Genomic DNA, 21,201 nt, shown 5'->3' with positions numbered 1-21,201 from the left:
TTGATGAATACAGCGCAGGTCGCACAGGTGGAACACGATCATTTCTGTACAGATTACAGAAATCGAGACCGCGTGTCCCTGCAAGGTGGACCGGCAATTTACACAACATCTTCTCTGGAACAAAGACGTATGTAGGCTGGCTACTGCTGATATTTTCGTACAGACAAGGAGGGAGGTGGTGGGGGAGGGAGATCACGCCGAAGCATCACTTTACAGAACGGAGAACTGTATAGAATTTCTTCCCTTATCTCTTGATTATAACTGGAATGACGTCATATGTTTGAAGCGGTGGATCTGTCTTGAAGGAGGCGTGTTCTGCGCGCGCTGTCGAGATTGATTGGCACCCATGCTCACGGATTAAAGGGACAAGTGATAGACATTTTTAAAATGACTCAACTTGACTGAGAGACTTTCATTGACATATTTGATAGAATGCATGACATGTGCATGTCATGAAGGAAGTGTAATACCCAACACAAGGAATATAAACACACCTGCTGGTATTTGAATATGTTGTTACACATGTGTATGTCAGTTGTTACATTGTAATAGTGTGATACAGATGAAGTGGCAACAATAATATATGTCAACAATATGTATAAATGATTGTCCTAATGTAGCCTGCGTCATTAGCTTATGAATTGTACACATTTCCAGAAGGAGCAATACAATTATTTAGAATTAAATACGAATGTCCTCTGTCCAACTTTGAATATTCTTTGTGTTCTTATCGGTGTAAAATAATATTTTGACGATCTGTCTATTTCTGTATCCTTCCACACACTGCTTGCCTTGACATGCCTGTGCGCCCCAACTGGAGGTTAGTGACGTCTTGATTGGGGAGAATGGGCTCGTGGTATGAACCGTCCTCCCCTCAGCAGCCTACACTGCTTTAGTGCACACATGCTGTAGACTGCTTAGGAGCAGTGTCTCTTTAAAGGGCGATCGCGTATACTGAATCCAGGGGGCTTGCCTTTTCAGTGGGGGTGGCAACGCTACTAGCCTATTGCTGCTGTTGCTGTATAACTTCGAGCTTGTTGAGGGCTGTCTTAAGACGGAATATGCTAAGCAGATAGGTTAGTGTTTATGTGTGCTGCTGGAGAGATAGGCTACTGTAATTGAGAGTGAGGTGGCGTTTCGTTTTCCATACCAACTGTGCTGCGTGGTCAGTAGAGGCGACGTTGAATAGACAGATATAATTTTCGGTTAATTCCTTTCCTTTTCGTTTTTCTGTCGACACTGACAACAAACGCAGGTTTCCTGTGTGCAGTCTGGTAGTAGAAAGGACTTGGACGCGAAAGGGAGTTTGTTCAAATGGCAGCAATGACAATTGGAATAGAACTATGCGGTAATTAATCGCTGGTGTTGCAGCCATCTAATTCACCATAGCGCGGTTATCCGTGGCAGCCCTGAACGTAGAGGGGGCTGCACTGTGTCCTGGCCACAGCTTCACTTTCACGGTGGCAATAGGTGTATTCAGTTATTTTGGATCAGTGCGGGATTTGATCTTGAACGTGCAAGGAAGGAACGCTTATTGATGAACGAACCCGTGGTACACCGTTTATAATTTACTCGTGAACCGAACTGTACACACTATACTGTTATTATTACCATTGCTCAGGTCGAGGAGAAATACCATGAATATGCAGCAACCCGTTTTGAACTGTTGCGATTGTCAAACGTGAAGTAGCTGTGGCTTGCTTTTTGAGCCAAGGAGAATAGCCATAGTTGACCAGGTATGGTGTTAATACATTTATAATAGTCCACGACATTCTACGTTTCAAATCCACCCTGAACAGCATATTGGTGCTCTTTTTTTAATACGGAGGATTTAATTTATAATTTCGCGCTGAGTTTGCAGTGACCCTTGGGGACTGCTGGTCTGGAATAGCAACAAAGGACGGGGGCGTGCATTCATGGAATGCAACTTTGACAGCTCTCCACTACTTATCTACTGACTTTATCAGCGGGCAACGGGGACGAACTAGTAATTGAAGGAGAGATGGCCGAGATCCCAACTCCCAGTCCTCTCCATGAGTTGGACGTGGCCATAGACCCAGACTTCGAGCCACAAAAACGGCCAAGATCGTGCACCTGGCCGTTGCCCCGACCCGAGTCCAATGCGGGGAAACCAGAAAGCAACGACACTGACATTATACCCGAAGAAGAGGATGATGAAGAGGAACAACATGCCACTTCCATGGCCATCAACGTCAATGGCACCAGCTCCAGCGTGGGAGCAGACCACCAGAACAGCAACAGCCCTACGGCCGAAGGACTGCTGTCTGGACTGGAGAACGGAGGCTCCCCGCTCTCCTCCCACTCCCCCACGACCACTTCGGGCGCACTCGGCACCAGCGGCCCGGGTTCGCAGACTCCACGGAAGTCTTCGTCGCGCAGGAACGCGTGGGGGAATCTATCATATGCTGATCTGATAACCAAAGCCATAGAGAGCACGCCGGACAAGAGATTGACTCTGTCTCAGATTTATGACTGGATGGTGAGATGTGTGCCGTACTTCAAAGACAAAGGCGACAGCAACAGTTCGGCTGGGTGGAAGGTAAGCGACAAACGCTCTCCTCCTCTCTTCTACCCCACCCTCATTCAATCCACCCACCTCCCACCCACTATAATCAAAACTACAACAATAACAAGAAACACATGGGTCTTGAGAATTTGTACTTCTGGATGTTCCCTTTGTTTATAAACACACACACACATACATTCTCTCCCTCTTTTGGAATTAGGCGTGACTCAACTTCGAGTGTAGCCTATCTATACTGTCACGTGGAGTGGGACACACACACGAATTGTCAACTTTGTAGCAGCCAGTCAGTCTGTAGGCCTACTCTGTAACCTATTTAGAATGACTATGCCAAAATATTGATACAATTACATAAATCATAGAATGTACAGTCCTACAATTAATCCCAACTTCAGAGTAAAGAACAAACATTGCTGGTCGCCAGAAGTGGTTCAACTGTCAGATCAGAATGAACTATTTATGCACACTATTGCCCCAACAAGTGAATGTAGGCCTATCAGGGTAGTCCCTGTGTAAAGTCCTATATTTGTAATGTAGGCCTATCAGGGTAGTCCCTGTGTAAAGTCCTATATTTGTAATGTAGGCCTATCAGGGTAGTCCCTGTGTAAAGTCCTATATTTGTAATGTAGGCCTATCAGGGTAGTCCCTGTGTAAAGTCCTATATTTGTAATGTAGGCCTATCAGGGTAGTCCCTGTGTAAAGTCCTATATTTGTAATGTAGGCCTATCAGGGTAGTCCCTGTGTAAAGTCCTATATTTGTAATGTAGGCCTATCAGGGTAGTCCCTGTGTAAAGTCCTATATTTGTTATGTAGGCCTAAACCTCAGGAATTAGCATATCTCTTGGGTCAGGTAGGATACTGTACTGCCAATGTTGTTCATAATGCAGTTGGGGAATTACATAACGACTTGGGATGCCGCCAGGTCGGGTGAACAGCCGGGAGTAAGACTACCTTCAAAGGGAATGTAACCCCTAACCCTCGCCAGGAACGAGGCATAGGACATATGGGCCCCAGGCCTGGGGAGAGAGTGAGGGGGTGTGTGGGGCTAAAGAGCATAGGTCACGGATCGGATCTCACTGCGTCAGGGCCCCGGTCCCGCGGACTTGTCTCGTTGGCCGAAAAGGCCATCAGTTATCAGGCGGGGATGAGTTATCTGTGCTCCTGTGGCGGTTGGGTGGGCTGCTGAAACATGCGCTGTAGGGGAGGGACCAAGGAATTTGGGGCATGGACGGTCAGGCGGGTGGGGTGCTCATGTTTCAGTGCCTGATAAAAAAATATGGAACAGGCAGGACGCCGGAACATAGATGTTGTTACCACATTCCCATGGCTATGCCTTTTATAGTTCTGTCATTACATGTTTTGATCACAGACTCCAGCTGTTGCAGCTTTTGAAATGTTTTGATGTCTCGATTAGCCTTTAAGGGGGGATCTGTGTTAATCTGACCTGTTCATTTTAGAATAGCCTATTGTAGCCCACAGAAAACACAGCCAATGACAGCCACAATTTATGACAGAGAGCTCTTGGCCTGCTATAACCAGCGTTCGCTAAGCGCCACAAAGTCCCACAGGCGCGTTCCCGAGTTCTTAGGAGCAGGCAAGCTATATCAGGCCAATGCAATAAGACAACCAACGCCACCAGCTTTAAGGTATCAACATGGCATGGCTACTGACAACCAATGAAACCAGAGAAGAGCTTTAGTGGCAGGTGTTCACAAGGCCCTATAGCAACCGTGGTGTTCTCACAGACCTGCTTTCAGTTTGTGATTTCTCTCTCAGAAACTCTTGGGTTTCAGGCCAGGGTGGTTAGTTTGTCAGCTTAGGTTTCATACATGTGCAGTGGGAAAGCTGGCTTTGTTGAGTAGATTTGCTCAGCAAATCCTAGTAATCCCTGTGGGTTCCACTCCTCTCACTGACTGACCTCACCCAGGACGCTCTGGGTCACCTCTTATGACCTGCTCTTGACACATGCCTATGCCTAGCACCACAAAACATAGCTGCATTATATAGATATCCAATCAATCACAATCATAATACATCTTCAGTTTAGCGCAATCAAGAGTGAGTGAAATGTGTGCAATCAAGAGTGCTGTTGAAATGTGTGCTAAGAGTAGCTGTGGTATGAGAGAGAGAGAGACCAAAATAGGACCTCTAGTGCAGTTAAGCTTGTGTGTGTGTATACCTTTCTCTGTGTGTGCGTATTCCTTTGTGTGTGTGGTTAAGTTGTCTGTGTGTACCTCTGTGCGTGTTAGCACCTCAGTGTGTGGTTAGGGAGTGTGTGTTCCTGGGGCTGCTCCAGTGAACTTTGGGCCTCTGTGTTAATTAATCCTGATGCTACAGGCAGCTCAGCTCAGAGTCCAGCCCCCCTTGACAGCTGCAGAACAGAGCCCAAGTCTCAGGCTCAGTTATGTCACTGACGATGCAGGGATGTAAATACACACACACACACACACACACACACACACACACACACACACACACACACACACACACACACACACACACACACACACACACACACACACACACACACACACACACACACACACACACAGTGTTGTTTAATAAACACACACACACACACACACACACACACACACACACACACACACACACACACACACACACACACACACACACACACACACACACACACACACACACACACACACACACACACACACACACACACACACACACACACACACACACACACACACACACACAGTGTTGTTTAATAAACACACGCATGAAGACTCACATATACACATAAATGTACATAAGGAAATCCTCCCAATCTTCCTGTTGTTATATGGGTACTGTGTAGAACATTCCAGAACACACAGACAGGCACAGACGCATCTGTTCATTATCTTTAACACACCTCACGCACACTCACCCAGTCTCCCCTTTCAAGGATTAGTTTGTGTGTGTAGAGAATCATTATTTTATGAGAAATGTAACTATAATTAATTCTTTCATTTGTTCAAATTCATTTATTACTGTGTTATTACATTACATTAGACTGTTATTACACTATATTAGACTGTTATTACAGTACATTAGACTTCCCCAGGCCCCAGGTAGCAACTGTCTGCCTTTTGTCTCTGTTTAGCAATGTTTTAGATTTGTCACTGTCTACCACCAGCACCTCCAACACTCCCCTCCCGTGTCTGTCCTTGACCTCAGCCCTGCCCACCTCCAACACTCCCCTCCCGTGTCTGTCCTAGACCTCAGCCCTGCCCACCTCCAACACTCCCCTCCCGTGTCTGTCCTTGACCTCAGCCCTGCCCACCTCCAACACTCCCCTCCCGTGTCTGTCCTAGACCTCAGCCCTGCCCACCTCCAACACTCCCCTCCCGTGTCTGTCCTAGACCTCAGCCCTGCCCACCTCCAACACTCCCCTCCCGTGTCTGTCCTTGACCTCAGCCCTGCCCACCTCCAACACTCCCCTCCCGTGTCTGTCCTAGACCTCAGCCCTGCCCACCTCCAACACTCCCCTCCCGTGTCTGTCCTAGACCTCAGCCCTGCCCACCTCCAACACTCCCCTCCCGTGTCTGTCCTTGACCTCAGCCCTGCCCACCTCCAACACTCCCCTCCCGTGTCTGTCCTAGACCTCAGCCCTGCCCACCTCCAACACTCCCCTCCCGTGTCTGTCCTAGACCTCAGCCCTGCCCACCTCCAACACTCCCCTCCCGTGTCTGTCCTTGACCTCAGCCCTGCCCACCTCCAACACTCCCCTCCCGTGTCTGTCCTAGACCTCAGCCCTGCCCACCTCCAACACTCCCCTCCCGTGTCTGTCCTGACCTCAGCCCTGCCCACCTCCAACACTCCCCTCCCGTGTCTGTCCTTGACCTCAGCCCTGCCCACCTCCAACACTCCCCTCCCGTGTCTGTCCTTGACCGCAGCCCTGCCCACCTCCAACACTCCCCTCCCGTGTCTGTCCTTGACCGCAGCCCTGCCCACCTCCAACACTCCCCTCCCGTGTCTGTCCTTGACCTCAGCCCTGCTAACCTCCAACACTCCCCTCCCGTGTCTGTCCTTGACCTCAGCCCTGCCCACCTCCAACACTCCCCTCCCGTGTCTGTCCTAGACCGCAGCCCTGCCCACCTCCAACACCCCCTCCCGTGTCTGTCATTGACCTCAGCCCTGCTAACCTCCAACACTCCCCTCCCGTGTCTGTCATTGACCTCAGCCCTGCCCACCTCCAACACTCCCCTCCCGTGTCTGTCCTTGACCTCAGCCCTGCCCACCTCCAACACTCCCCTCCCGTGTCTGTCCTTGACCTCAGCCCATGCCCACCTCCAACACTCCCCTCCCGTGTCTGTCCTTGACCTCAGCCCTGCCCACCTCCAACACTCCCCTCCCATGTCTGTCCTTGACCGCAGCCCTGCCCACCTCCAACACCCATTTGGTCCGAGGCCGTATATGAAACTGTCACCTTATAAACCAGCAGAGATAGATTGTGATGATCATCTGCATAATGAATGTGTTGATTCACCAGTCCGACAATGATTAGTGGTCTTATCAAGACGGAGGAGGAGGAGGACACTGGGGGGAGAGCGGGATAGAGGGAGAGCGGGAGGGCGGGATAGAGGGAGGGAGAGAAAGAAAGAAGTGGGCGAACAAATCCATTAAATCAAATCTAATTTTATTTGTTACATGCTCCGTAAACAACGGGTGTAGAATAACGCTTACTTATGGGACCTTCCCAACAATGTAGAGAGAAAAATAAGATAAATAGTAGAAAAATAATAATGCAAGGAATAAATACACAATGAGTAACAATAACTTATAAATACACGGGGTAACCGTACTGAGTCGATGGTGCAAAAAGGGTCAATGCAGACAGTCCGGGACAGGTAGCTATTGGTTAACTATTTAACTAAATATTTAGAAGTCTTTGGCTTGGGGGTCGAAGCTGTTCAGGGTCATGTTGGTTTCCAGACTAGATTAGGCCTTTATTGGATATCTCTCCGTGAAGACAGGTTTGGAAGTACGTAATTGTGCTGAGAACACCGCTCTGCTGTCAGTGTATGTGTACACATTTCAGTCTGGAGTCATAGACAGCCATTAACAATACATGTGTATTCTATAGAAAGGCATTGGAATTCAATGACACTGTGGTGATTTAGCAGTGTAACAGGTTGATAGCACATTGCCATGGCTTCTGTAAGACCTGCCGCATAGAACCACCAACAAAATGGAGTCTAGTATAAGTGAAAGGAGATTGTAACCAGTGTAAGTGTAACCAGCCACTAGTTTGAAACACAGAGTTTGATTGCTAGTGAGAAACCTAGATGTGGTGTCTGTCTGTGTGTGGGTCTTTGTGTGTGTGTGTGTCTGTGTGCGTGGGAGCATGCGTTACCACCCTGACGGTGGGAGCACAATCCAGGAGACTCCTTAAAGACTTGGCACTGTGCCAATCTGGAGGAATTGACGTGAACACAGTTAAAAGGGGGGAAGGGGGAGTCAATGAACAAGCTTTGCTCCAAATTGGTGTATTACAGCTGCCCTTTGGCAATGACTCCCAATAGAGGGGACTGTGGGTGTTTTGGGGGCAAGGGGGGGTTGGGGCGCTAGGATATGGGAACCCATTGCTCCAGGGCTTCTTTCTCCTTCTCCTCCTCTGATTAGTGCCACACTCTCTGAACAGTGAACCTGCAGCTGCATATCACAGTCCCACTGGGTTCACTTTCTATTTCACATACCAATCAATGGAGCCCTTTAATTGGCTTCCCCAAGGACAAGCTGCATGTTGTCCATTTGACAGTTTACATCCATGTTAATGACAGTTGTTTCTGAAGCAGAGTAGGCCCATACCTTCACTGTGTTGTTGTGATGGTGTATGGCTGAAGAGTGGCGGGGACAATGACGTCACTGATGATGAGGTCATATTGACAGGTAAAGTAGGGGGAGGGCTTGACAATTACAGAGCTGACCGTTTGATGCCCCTCTCTCTCCCTCCCTCCCTCCCTCCCTCCCTCCCTCCCTCCCTCCCTCCCTCCCTCCCTCCCTCCCTCCCTCCCTCCCTCCCTCCCTCCCTCCCCCTCCCTCCCTCCCTCCCTCCCTCCCTCCATCTCTCTCTCTCCCTCCCTCCCTCCCTCTCTTCTTTCTCTTTCTTCTCTCCCTCTCTCTCTCCCTCTCTCTCTCCTCTCTCTCTCTCTCTCTCTCTCTCTCTCTCTCCTCTCTCTCTCTCTCTCTCTCTCTGTGTCTCTCTCTCTCTCCTCTCTCTCTCTGCTCTCTCTCTCTCTCTCTCTCTCTCTCTCCTATTTATAGCTGGTTATAAAGTCCGCTCATCTTTTATATTAAACAGGACATGGGCAGTGCTGAAAATGAAGTGTTACTGGGCAGGAGCATGGAAGAGACCATGGCCAACCGTGAGGACAACCACACTGTGTGTGTGTTCGTGCGTGCGTGCGTGCGTGCGTGTGTGTGTGTGTATGTGTACACTACTGGTCAAAAGTTTTAGAACACCTCATTCAAGTTGTTTTTTTAAGTAAAAAAAAACTATTTTCTATATTGTAGAATAATAGTGAAGACATCAAAACTATGAAATAACACATATGGAATCATGTAGTAACCAAAAAAGTGTTAAAAAAATGATAATAAACTCAGCAAAAAAAAGAAATGTCCTCTCACTGTCAACTGCGTTTATTTTCAGCAAACTTAATGTGTAAATATTTGTATGAACATAAACAAGATTCAACAACTGAGATGTAAACTGAACAAGTTCCACGGGCAGACTAACAGAAATTGAATAATGTGTCCCTGAACAAAAAGGGGTCAAAATCAAATGTAACAGTCAGTATCTGGTGTGGCCATCAGCTGCATTAAGTACTGCAGTGCATCTCCTCATGGACTGCACCAGATTTGTCAGTTCTTGCTGTGAGATGTTACCCCACTCTTCCACCAAGGCACCTGCAAGTTCCCGGAAATATATGGGGGAATGGCCCTAGCCCTCGCCCTCCGATCCAACAGGTCCCAGATGTGCTCAATGGGATTGAGATCCGGGCTCTGCGCTGGCCATTGGCAGAACACTGACATTCCTGTCTTGCAGGAAATCACTCACGGAACGAGCAGTATGGCTGGTGGCATTGTCATACTGCAGGGTCATGTCAGCAAGAGCCTGCAGGAAGGGTACCACATGAGGGAGGAAGATGTGTTCCCTGTAACGCACAGCGTTGAGATTGCCTTTTTTTTGCTGAATTTATATTTGAGATTCTTTAAAGTAGCCCCCCTTTGCCTTGATGACAGCTTTGCACACTCTTGGTATTCTCTCAACCAGCTTCATGAGGTATTCACCTGGAATGCATTTCAATTAACAGGTGTGCCTTCTTCAAAGTTAATTTGAGGAATTTTTTCCCTTCTTAATGCCTTTGAGCCAATCAGTTGTGTTGTTCCAAGGTAGGGGTGGTAAGAAAAGAGATACGACAGTCCATCATTATTTTAAGACATGAAGGTCAGTCAATATGGAACATTTCAAGAACTTTGAAAGTTTCTTGAAGTGCAGTCGCAAAATCCATCAAGCGCTATGATGAAACTGGCTCTCGTGAGGAACGCCACAGGAAAGGAAGACCCAGACTTACCTCTGCTGCAGAGGAAAAGTTCATTAGAGTTACCAGCCTCAGAAAATGCAGCCCAAATAAATGCGAATGTGAACATCTCAACATCAACTGGATGATCTCTGCATGTGTATTTCCCACCATAAAGCATGGAGGAGGAGGTGTTTTGGTGTGGGGGTGCTTTGCTGGTGACACTGTCTGTGATGGAGTGCTGCATCAGATGACCTGGCTTCCACAATCCCCTGACCTAAGCCCAATTGAGATGGTTTGGGATGAGTCGGACCGCAGAGTGAAGGAAAAGCAGCCAACAAGTTCTCAGCATATGTGGTAACTCCTTCAAGATTGTTGGAAAAGCATTCCAGGTGAAGCTGGTTGAGAGAATGCTAAGAGTGTACAAAGCTATCATCAAGGCAAAGGGTGGCTACTTTAAAGAAACTCAAATATAAAATATATTTTGATTTGTTTAGCACTTTTTTGGTTACTACATGATTCCATATGTGTTATTTCATAGATTTGATGTCTTCACTATTATTCTACAATGTAGAAAATAGTACAAATAAAGAAAAAAAACATTGAATGAGTAGGTGTTCTAAAACTTTTTATTGGTAGTGTATGTGTGTGTGTGTGTGTTTGCATGCATGCTCTCTCAGTCCTCTATCTAACGCCAGTGCACTGTGAGTCAGTATCTGTGGCGCCATGGTGATGGTCTGAATAATGTGACATTTACTAAGCCCCCTCCCCTTCCCCCTGGACTGGGGTGATGGAACACTCCGCAGTGTGATGTTCACGAGTCACGCGACTCTGAGGTCGCCTCTGCTCCACTCCTCTCCTTGCCTGGTACACACCTGTGTGTGTGTGTGTGTGTGTGTGTGTGTGTGTGTGTAACCATGGTAAAAGGGGGTTGCAGAGCGGGTGATTGTGGGGAATGACTCCTAGCGTGGGTGATGACTGATTACAGAGTGACCCTCTGAACGTAGCAGCTACCATCCCTCTATTATACACACATACACTGATATACATACACGCACACTTACTTTACACACATTCCTACCTAACTGCAGGCTTCTCAGTTTCTCCGATAACCATATTACTCCAAAGGGCCTCATTCTGATAACTCCCTCCTCCTCCTCCTCTCCTCCTCTGTAATACTCCACGGTCCTCCTCCTCTGTAATCTACTCCATGGTCCTTCCCCTCTGTAATCTACTCCACAGTCCTCCCCCTCTGTAATCTACTCCATGGTCCTTCCCCTCTGTAATCTACTCCACAGTCCTCCCCCTCTGACACGGTCCTCCTCCTCTGTAATCTTCTCCACGGTCCTCCCACTCTGTAACGGTGCTCCTCCTCTGTAATCTACTCCATGGTCCTCCCCCTTTGTAATCTACTCCATGGTCCTCCCCCCCCTGTAACACTCCACGGTCCTCCCCCTCGTCCCCAGTGCCCGTCTTCCTTTAGACAGGCGTTTTTTCATATTTGATAAATTACACACAGACTGGTGGGATGCTGTGGTTTAAAGGGGGGTTGGGGGGGGCATTTACAGGCTCCTAACCAACTGTGCTATTTTCTTAGTTTTTTCACGTTTTGTAACTCATTTTGTACATAATGTTGCTCATACCGTTGCTTCTACTGTCTCTTATGACCAAATAAATGACTGTTTTGCTAATACAGGCTAGAATATGTTCCGGGATTCATCCAATGGAATTGAGGAGTATACCACATCAGTCACTGGCTTCATCAATAAGTGCGTCAATGACGTCATCCCCACAGTGACCGTACGTACATTTCCCAACCAGAAGCCATGGATTACAGGCAACATCTGCGCCGAGCTAAAGGCTAGAGCTTACGCTTTCAAGGAGCGGGACACTAATCTGGATGCTTATATGAAATCCCGCTATGCCCTCAGACGAACCATCAAAAAGGCAAAGCGTCAATGCAAGACTAAGATTGAATCCTACTACACTGGCTCTGTCGCTTGTCGGATGTGGCAGGGCTTGTAAACCTTTATGGACTACAAATGGAAACCCAGTAGCGAGCTGCCTATTGACGCGAGCCTACCAGGCAAGCTAAATGCCTTTCATGCTTGCTTTGAGGCAAGCAACACTTAAGCATGCATGAGAGCACCAGCGTTCTGGATGACTATGTGATCACACTCTCTGCAGCCAATGGGAGCAAGACCTTTAAACAGGTCAACATTCACAAGGCCGCAGGACCAGACAGATTATCAGGACATGTACTCAAAGCATGCGTGGACCAACTGGCAAGTGTCTTCACTGACATTTTCCCTGTGTCCAAGATAGCGAAGGTAACCTGCCTAAATGATTACCGTCCCGTAGCACTCACGTCGGTAGCCATGAAGTGCTTTGAAAGGCTGGTCCTGGCTCACATCAACACCACCATGCCAGAAACCCTAGACCCACTCCAATTCACATGCCGCACCAACAGAACACAGATGACGCAATCTCAATCGCACTCCCCACTGCCCTTTCCCACCTGGATAAAAGGAACACCTATGCGAGAATGCTGTTCATTGACTACAGCTCATCGTTCAACACCATAGTGCCCTCAAAGCTCATCACTGAGCTAAGCACACTGGGAATAAACACCTCCCTCTGCAACTGGATTCTGGACTTCCTGACGGGCCGCCCCCAGGTGGTAAGGGTAGGCAACAACACATCTACCACACTGATCCTCAACACTGGGGCCCCTCAGGTTTGTGTGCTTTGTCCCCTCCTGGACTCCCTGTTCACCCACGACTGCATGTCCAAGCACGACTCCAACACCGTCATTAAGTTTGCTGACGACACAACAGTGGTAGGCCTGAACACCTACAACGATGAGACAGCCTATAGGGAGGAGGTCAGAGACCTGGCCGTGTGGTCCCAGGACAACAACCTCTCTCTCAATGTGAGCAAGACAAAGGAGCTGACCGTGGACTATAGGAAAAGGAGGGCCGTACAGGCCCCCATTAACATCGACGGGAGAAGTGGAGCGGGTCGAGATTTTCAAGTTCCTTGGTGTCCACATCACCAACAAACAAGCGCAGGTCTCCTACCTGAACTCGGAAATAAAGGTCAGAACGTGACACTATTGCTATTTTTAATTGTATTACTATTGTTTATATAGTAAATATTTTATTAACTATATTTCTTGAACTGCATTGGTTTGTAAGTAAGCATTTCACGGTAAGGTTGTGTTCGGCGCATGTGACAAATAGAAACATGATTTCATTTGGGGTAGAATAAATAGTATGGATATAGAGTTGGCTTAAAATCTAGGTGGAGGGTAACCCAATAGTGGCACTTATAGTTGGGCCCCAAATACCCCTGTGGCACACACACACACACACACACACACACACACACACACACACACACACACATATACAAGGTACAAATCTGTCGTTCTGCCCCTGAACAGGCAGTTAACCCACTGTTCCTAGGCCATCATTGAAAATAAGAATTTGTTCTTAACTGACTTGCCTAGTCAAATAAAGGTAAAATAAAAAAATAAAAATAAAAATACACACACATATATATACACACACACATATACACACACATATATATACACACACACACACACACACACACACACACACACACACACACACACACACACACACACACACACACACACACACACACACACACACACACACACACAGACACATACACACACACACATATATACACACACACACATATATACACACACACACAGACACACATATATACACACACACACACACACACACACACACACATACACACACACATATATATACACACATACACACACACACGCTCTAGCAATCTCTTGCCCTTGAGTAAATTTAAGTTCATTTTAGAATCTGTATTGCCACTTGACCCTGGGTTTTTAAACTTTAATTTGTTTTTTTCGGAGCCTGTCTCTTCCAATTACGCCACTCCCCCTAGCCGCCATCACCCAGCCGAGGAAGGGAAAGGGGAGGGAGGGGGAGCTAAATTGTTTTTGATTTACAGTTAATTGACTACAATAAAGCTATCTTTCTGTGTCAGAGTATGTGAAAGAGAGAGAGAGAGAGGGAGACAGAGAAAGAAAAAGGGGACATTTGACTTTAATGAATGAGACATGACTTTGTGCTGCCATCATATCACAGAGAGAAAAAATATATTTTTGTTGTCGAAAAAATGGGTTTCTCTCTCTCTCTCTCTCTCTCACTCTCTCCCCTCCCACCCTTTTTTCTCTCTGACAGCAGCGTGTGTGTTATCTGATGGGGGTATCTGTTCCCAAGTGCTGCCGTGACTCATGTGGGACACCCTCCTGCGTCCCTCCACCATTCGCTCATCCATCCCAAGTGCAGGTTTTTCCAGATTGATTAAACCAGATTAAAATGAGATTATGCTAGATTAACAGTTTGGGCCCTCCATGCGGGAAGCCATGGCCTGAGCTAAATGTGCCTGTGTGATTGTGTAAATGTGTGTGTGTGTGTATTTGAATCGTTAAATTTGAGTATTTTCAAACACTTGTGTATTTCCAAATATTCAACTACTTGTCTTTTAAAATAAAGTATGTATGATGACGTACTTTGAATGTATGTGAAAGTAATTGAGATATTTGAAATGGTATTTGAACCCAGGTCTTGTGTGTATCTGTGTATGTCCGTGTCCGTCTGTGTCTGTGTCTGTGTCTGTGTGTACTCTATGGGGTTTAGGGTTCAGGTTAGAATTAGGGTTAGGGGTTAGGTTTAGAGTTAGGAGCTAGGGTTAGGTTTAGAGTTAGGGGTTAGGTTTAGAGTTAGGAGCTAGGGTTAGGGTTAGGAGCTAGGGTTAGGTTTAGAGTTAGGGGTTAGGTTTAGAGTTAGGAGCTAGGGTTAGGGTTAGGAGCTAGGGTTAGGTTTAGAGTTAGGAGCTAGGGTTATGGTTAGGGTTAGGAGCTAGGGTTAGGTTTAGAGTTAGGGGTTAGGTTTAGAGTTAGGAGCTAGGGTTAGGGTTAGGAGCTAGGGTTATGGTTAGGGATTAGGAGCTAGGGTTAGGTTTAGAGTTAGGAGCTAGGGTTATGGTTAGGGTTAGGAGCTAGGGTTAGGTTTAGGTTTAGAGTTAGGGGTTAGGTTTAGAATTAGGAGCTAGGGTTAGGTTTAGAGTTAGGAGCTAGGGTTATGGTTAGGGTTAGGAGCTATGGTTAGGTTTAGAGTTAGGAGCTATGGTTATGGCCAGGGTTAGGTTTAGAGTTAGGAGCTAGGGTTAGGAGCTAGGGTTATGGTTAGGGTTAGGAGCTATGGTTAGGTTTAGAGTTAGGAGCTATGGTTATGGCCAGGGTTAGGTTTAGAGTTAGGAGCTAGGGTTAGGGTTAGGAGATAGTGTTATGGTTAGGGTTAGGAGCTAGAGTTAGGTTTAGAGTTAGGAGCTAGGGTTATGGTTAGGGTTAGGAGCTAGGATTATGGTTAAGGTTAGGAGTTAGGGTTAGGTTTAGGGTTAAGGTCATGATTTGGGGTTAAGATTAGGGTTAAGGTAATGTTACGGGTCAAGGTTAGGGGTTAGGGAAAAGTGGATCTTGAATGGGACTGAATTTTGTGTCCCCACAAGGTTAGTTATACAAGACTGTGTTTGTGTGTGTGTGTGTGTGTGTGTGTATGTGTGTGTGTGGATGGGTGTGTGCGTGTGTGTGTGTGTGTGTGTGTGTGTGTGGGTGTGTGTGTGCGTGCATGGGTGTGGGGGTGTGTGCTCGCCAAAGTCTGTATCTATATGGATTTGTCTCTGACCATATAGATTCATGATTGAGAGTTTACCAGAGTGGCCACGCTCCCAGATTTGTTATGCAAAAATAGGACAGAGTTCTGTATCATGGTCCAAGGTTAGAATAGTTCATATCTGTTCTTAAAATGATAGAATGTTGATGTCTATAATTATCTGCCTGTTAGAGAGCTCCAGGTTTACAGGAATGAGTTTGTTTCCCTCAGACCCACAGAGTGTTTCTCTGGTTTGGTGGTTGGGTGGGAGTCATGGGGTCAGGGCCAGGGTTAGGGTCAGGGTTAGCTACAGACTGACTGGACCTGCTCTGTAGCCATTGTCTTACGGCTGGCCCAGGGTCTGCTATACACCAGGCTCTCACCACTAATCCCCTCTCTTTATGAAGTCACCACTGTGTCCGAGGACATTGGGCTGGGCTGAGGGGCGGAGGTGGGGAGGCTCAGGGGATGAAGGAGGGCCATTGTGAAACTGTGCTCAGCCACTGAACACTAAGACAGAAAGAGGAGGCTTATGGCAATGGATTTAGTTTAGTGTGTAGCTGGATGTTAGTGTGTAGTGTGTGTGCTGTGTGTGTAGTGTGTGTGTGTGTGTGTGTGTGTGTGTGTGTGTGTGTGTGTGTGTGTGTGTGTGTGTGTGTGTGTGTGTGTGTGTGTGTGTGTGTGTGTGGAAAGGTAAAACAAAGTCTTTATTTTGTTCTTCAGTTTAGTGTATTCCATGTATTGCCATGTATTGCGCTGTGGTTCAATGTAAACACAAAGACAATGAGATCCAGACAAAAGATGAAAGACTACCAATCAAGTTCCAGCACTCCTTCCCACATCACTTCTACTACCTTAACGCACAGTATTATCAACCGGCAGAATCTTTCTTTCACTTTGCAGTATTGGCTCCAACCTCTGGCTATGGAGTCATGATTTTTCATATTTGACCAAAACGTGTAGGCCAGTCCTTATTTCTGCACCGTTCAGCTGAGGAACAGGGTTGTCGTGCTTAATCCTCTGGTTCCTTCGTCCCTCTCCGCTTCTCTTATCACTCAGTGTTTATGAGCCCTAAGTGCATCAGAGTTGGCTTCAATTCTAATTGAAGGCAGTCAATAATCGAAAAAAAGGCATTTATTTTCAATGACTTCTCAATAAACTGAAAAGTATAAGCTAATTAATAAAAAGAAATGTACATTTCAGAATTTTAAATTCAAACCACTACTTGAATTCAATTCAAGTCAAATTCAAGTCTTCACACCTGCCTGCTATGTGAGTGTCAGGTATGGGTCATTTAAGTGATAATATCAGAGAAGCCGGTGTTTGAAGGATACATTTGCACGGGTGTTGTTAGGCCCGAGACAAAGTCAATGTCCGGCAAACCGTTCCAATATATCCTCCAAACACCGGCTTCGAGGGCATTATCACTTTTATATAACAGGTTACCAACATAAGCAAATAATGATTGACATATTTTACAAGGTACAAATCTGTCGTTCTGCCCCTGAACAGGCAGTTAACCCACTGTTCCTAGGCTGTCATTGAAAATAAGAATTTGTTCTTAACTGACTTGCCTAGTTAAATAAAGGTTAAATAAAAAAATTAAAAAAATAAAATGTTATTTTGATGAATTTATTAATAATATTTCATCCTTCCACAAGATATAGTCCCAACACAAATCAAGGGTTACTACCCAAGCCGGCTGGTCGAACGTACTATGGGTTCGGTTGCCAGAGACACGATCCAGTTGCTCAGTCTTTTTGTTCTGTGTCTATGTACGCGACCCAGTCGTTCATTCTAAATGTTCCATTGCCATACTGGCTGGCAACATTCTTATCCCTTGCTTGCTAGCTAGCCAACTACGGCTAGCTTACAGTCACGTCAAAATGTACAGCTAGAATAAGTAGCTGCATTTGCAGTTTTCTAGTGACATTTATTCGGACACATCCATAACAATGAGTTAATGAGGCTCGAATTCACCTGGCATAGAAAATGTGCTCACTTGCCTTGACACTGTTGTTCAGAGGATCTATCCAACAACACAACTAACACAATCATTTAAAACTGAAGCTGGAAAGACTGAAAACTAGCTGCACTCATTTCGTTTGACCTTTTTTCAATTGATATTTCTTTGTATATATCCATAAAAATGATGCCAGCCGATTCATGATTTCGACTGGCTGAGAAACGCTGTCTGCCAGTCTGTATCATCCCAACTCCTGACACGTTCATTACTATGGGGCAGCTGGAGATCAAATTTGAATATTAAAACAATGTTGCAAATGTCAGAGAGGAATGCAGCAAGGTTTATACAAATCTCTGCTGTTGAAAACTAAATGTTTGTCTAAAAGAAATGTGAGATAATGTCTAGATAATGTCTTCCCTGCCTGGGCTGATGAGACAGTGGATGGCGCAGTCAGATGGAACAGAGTAAATAGGCATTTTAACGTCATTGATTTAGCCAGTGGTTACTTGTGGAATAGACAATGTCTGGAATGCGGTTTTAACCAATCAGCATTCAGGATTAGGCCCACCCGTTGTATAACAAGATATAATGCCTGGATAGAGAGGAGAGGAGAGATATGGGCAAGTAATATAGTGAGCCCTATGAGGCTGGTTGCCTGACTGTGTTTGCTGACATTGCACAAACCCAGGGAAAGGTTTTGGTTTTCCCTTTGACCTGGTAATTCAGAGATACAGTGGCAAGGAAAAGTATGTGAACCCTTTGGAATTACCTGGATTTCTGCAGAAATTGGTCATAAAATTTGATTTGACTACGTTGTAGTCTGTATATTTTGCAACTTGCAAAAATTACAGATGGAGGCACGACAACTTCCAACTTAGTTCGACATTTGAAGCTGCACAAAGAACAGTAAGTCCTGGCTAATATAGCCGACAGCTATATATAACTTTGCTAGTGTAGCATGTAGGCTAACATAACGTTAAATCAATGAGCCTCCACACAGTCAGCCAGTGCGGGAATGTGATCATTGCACTCAAGATTGAGACCAGGCAAGATTGTGCTACTGCCCCGCTCAATTATTTTTTATATGCTTACAGATTTTAACAATACCAAATGAACAAAAGTGTCACAAATGAACCACAACAGTCTCCAATCTCACAGTTCATAGAGACCCGTGTAGGGCAGTACAGCATGAATCATCCACAGCAGAAAGCTATCAACAATGCAATACTGTCTGACCTGGTTATCGATTGCAACTTGCCTCTGTCTATTATGGAAAACAAGAGTTTTCGTCACTTTCTGTCAGTGGTTGACTGTAAGTACAGCCCAGTGTGTCATAGAACATTGACATCAAAAGTAGAGAAACAGAGAGATGTTCAAAACTGAAAACTCAGTTGAGCAACACAGGCCATGTTTCAGTCACAGTGGACATTTGGTCTGACTGAATGATGAGGGGGTACCTTGGTGTCACTGTGCACTGTACGGAGAAAGATGAGGGGGTACCTTGGTGTCACTGTGCACTGTACGGAGAAAGATGAGGGGGTTCCTTGGTGTCACTGTGCACTGTACGGAGAAAGATGTTGGGGGTTCCTTGGTGTCACTGTGCACTGTATGGAGAAAGATGAGGGGGTTCCTTGGTGTCACTGTGCACTGTACGGAGAAAGATGAGGGGGTACCTTGGTGTCACTGTGCACTGTATGGAGAAAGATGAGGGGGTTCCTTGGTGTCACTGTGCACTGTACGGAAAAAGATGAGGGGGTACCTTGGTGTCACTGTGCACTGTACGGAGAAAGATGAGGGGGTACCTTGGTGTCACTGTGCACTGTACGGAGAAAGATGAGGGGGTTCCTTGGTGTCACTGTGCACTGTACGGAGAAAGATGAGGGGGTACCTTGGTGTCACTGTGCACTGTACGGAAAAAGATGAGGGGGTTCCTTGGTGTCACTGTGCACTGTACGGAGAAAGATGAGGGGGTTCCTTGGTCACTGTCACTGTATGGAGAAAGATGAGGGGGTACACTGTATGGAGAAAGATGAGGGGGTACCTTGGTGTCACTGTGCACTGTATGGAGAAAGATGAGGGGTGTCACTGTGCACTGTACCTTGGTGTCACTGTGCACTGTACGGAGAAAGATGAGGGGGTTCCTTGGTGTCACTGTGCACTGTACGGAAAATGAGATGAGGGGGGGGGTTCCTTGGTGTCACTGTGCACTGTACGGAGAAAGATGAGGGGGTTCCTTGGTGTCACTGTGCACTGTACGGAGAAAGATGAGGGGGTTCCTTGGTGTCACTGTGCACTGTACGGAGAAAGATGAGGGGGTTCCTTGGTGTCACTGTGCACTGTACGGAAAAAGATGAGGGGGTTCCTTGGTGTCACTGTGCACTGTACGGAGAAAGATGAGGGGGTACCTTGGTGTCACTGTGCACTGTATGGAGAAAGATGAGGGGATACCTTGGTGTCACTGTGCACTGTATGGAGAAAGATGAGGGGGTACCTTGGTGTCACTGTGCACTGTACGGAGAAAGATGAGGGGGTACCTTGGTGTCACTGTGCACTGTACAGAGAAAGATGAGGGGGTACCTTGGTGTCACTGTGCACTGTACAGAGAAAGATGAGGGGGTTCCTTGGTGTCACTATGCACTGTATGGAGAAAGATGAGGGGGTACCTTGGTTTCACTGTGCACTGTACGGAGAAAGATGAGGGGGTACCTTGGTTTCACTGTGCACTGTACGGAGAAAGATGAGGGGGTACCTTGGTGTCACTGTGCACTGTATGGAGAAAGATGGAGAGAGGATACAGCTCAAGTCCCATCTCTTGGCCTGTGACCTCTTCAAAAGCCCACACACGGCCGAAAGAATCTGTGAGCAATTTGAGGTCATATGTGGTGAGTACAGCATTAAAGATACCTTTGACTACATCATTAGTGACAATGCTGCCAACGTGAGAAAAGCATTCAGTGTGTGCTTCCCCATTGGACAAGAAGATGAAGTACATGACGAAGATCACCTTGGTGACCCAGAGCTCTGGAATGACCTAACCCTGGAAGACCAGCAACCAGTGGATGCTGCTATTGCAAAAAAACAGCGCTTGCAGTGTTTTGCCCACACTCTCCAGCTGGTGGTGGGAGATGGCGTGAAAGAAACAAAAGTGATGACTCCTTCTCTTTCAAAGTTATCAAAAATCAGCTCACTGCTACATACAAGCACAACATTAAAATAGGTGTTTAAGGCTGAATTTGGGGAAGAGGCATCCCTGCTGCTGTCAACAAGATGGAACTCAACACTGAGACAAGTGAAGGCAGTGATCTAATGTGACCATCTAAAGCTCAGTCGTGTTCTAGAAAAGGCTGGGCACAAGGAGTTGTTGTTCACAGTACGGGAGTGGAATAAGTTGAAGGAGTTGGGGGACATCCTGAAGCGATTTGG

General features: G+C 46.5%; 1 protein-coding gene across 1 annotated transcript in view; it reads left to right on the top strand.

The window, feature by feature from the left end:
- The first annotated feature begins 945 nt into the window (after positions 1-945).
- Positions 946-21,201, top strand: part of foxo3b (forkhead box O3b) — a 72,375-nt gene continuing 52,119 nt past the window's right edge. The window contains exon 1 of the mRNA XM_024378335.2: positions 946-2,560. Within this exon, the coding sequence (XP_024234103.2) occupies positions 2,003-2,560 (558 nt within the window). The 5' untranslated portion in view covers positions 946-2,002. The remainder of the gene's footprint in view (positions 2,561-21,201) is intronic.

This window comes from Oncorhynchus tshawytscha, linkage group LG18, assembly GCF_018296145.1.
Source record: "Oncorhynchus tshawytscha isolate Ot180627B linkage group LG18, Otsh_v2.0, whole genome shotgun sequence".
In the NCBI taxonomy this organism is placed as follows: domain Eukaryota; kingdom Metazoa; phylum Chordata; class Actinopteri; order Salmoniformes; family Salmonidae; genus Oncorhynchus; species Oncorhynchus tshawytscha.
The sequence above is the reverse complement of the archived record's forward strand: the minus strand, read 5'-3'. Positions and strand labels throughout refer to the sequence as shown.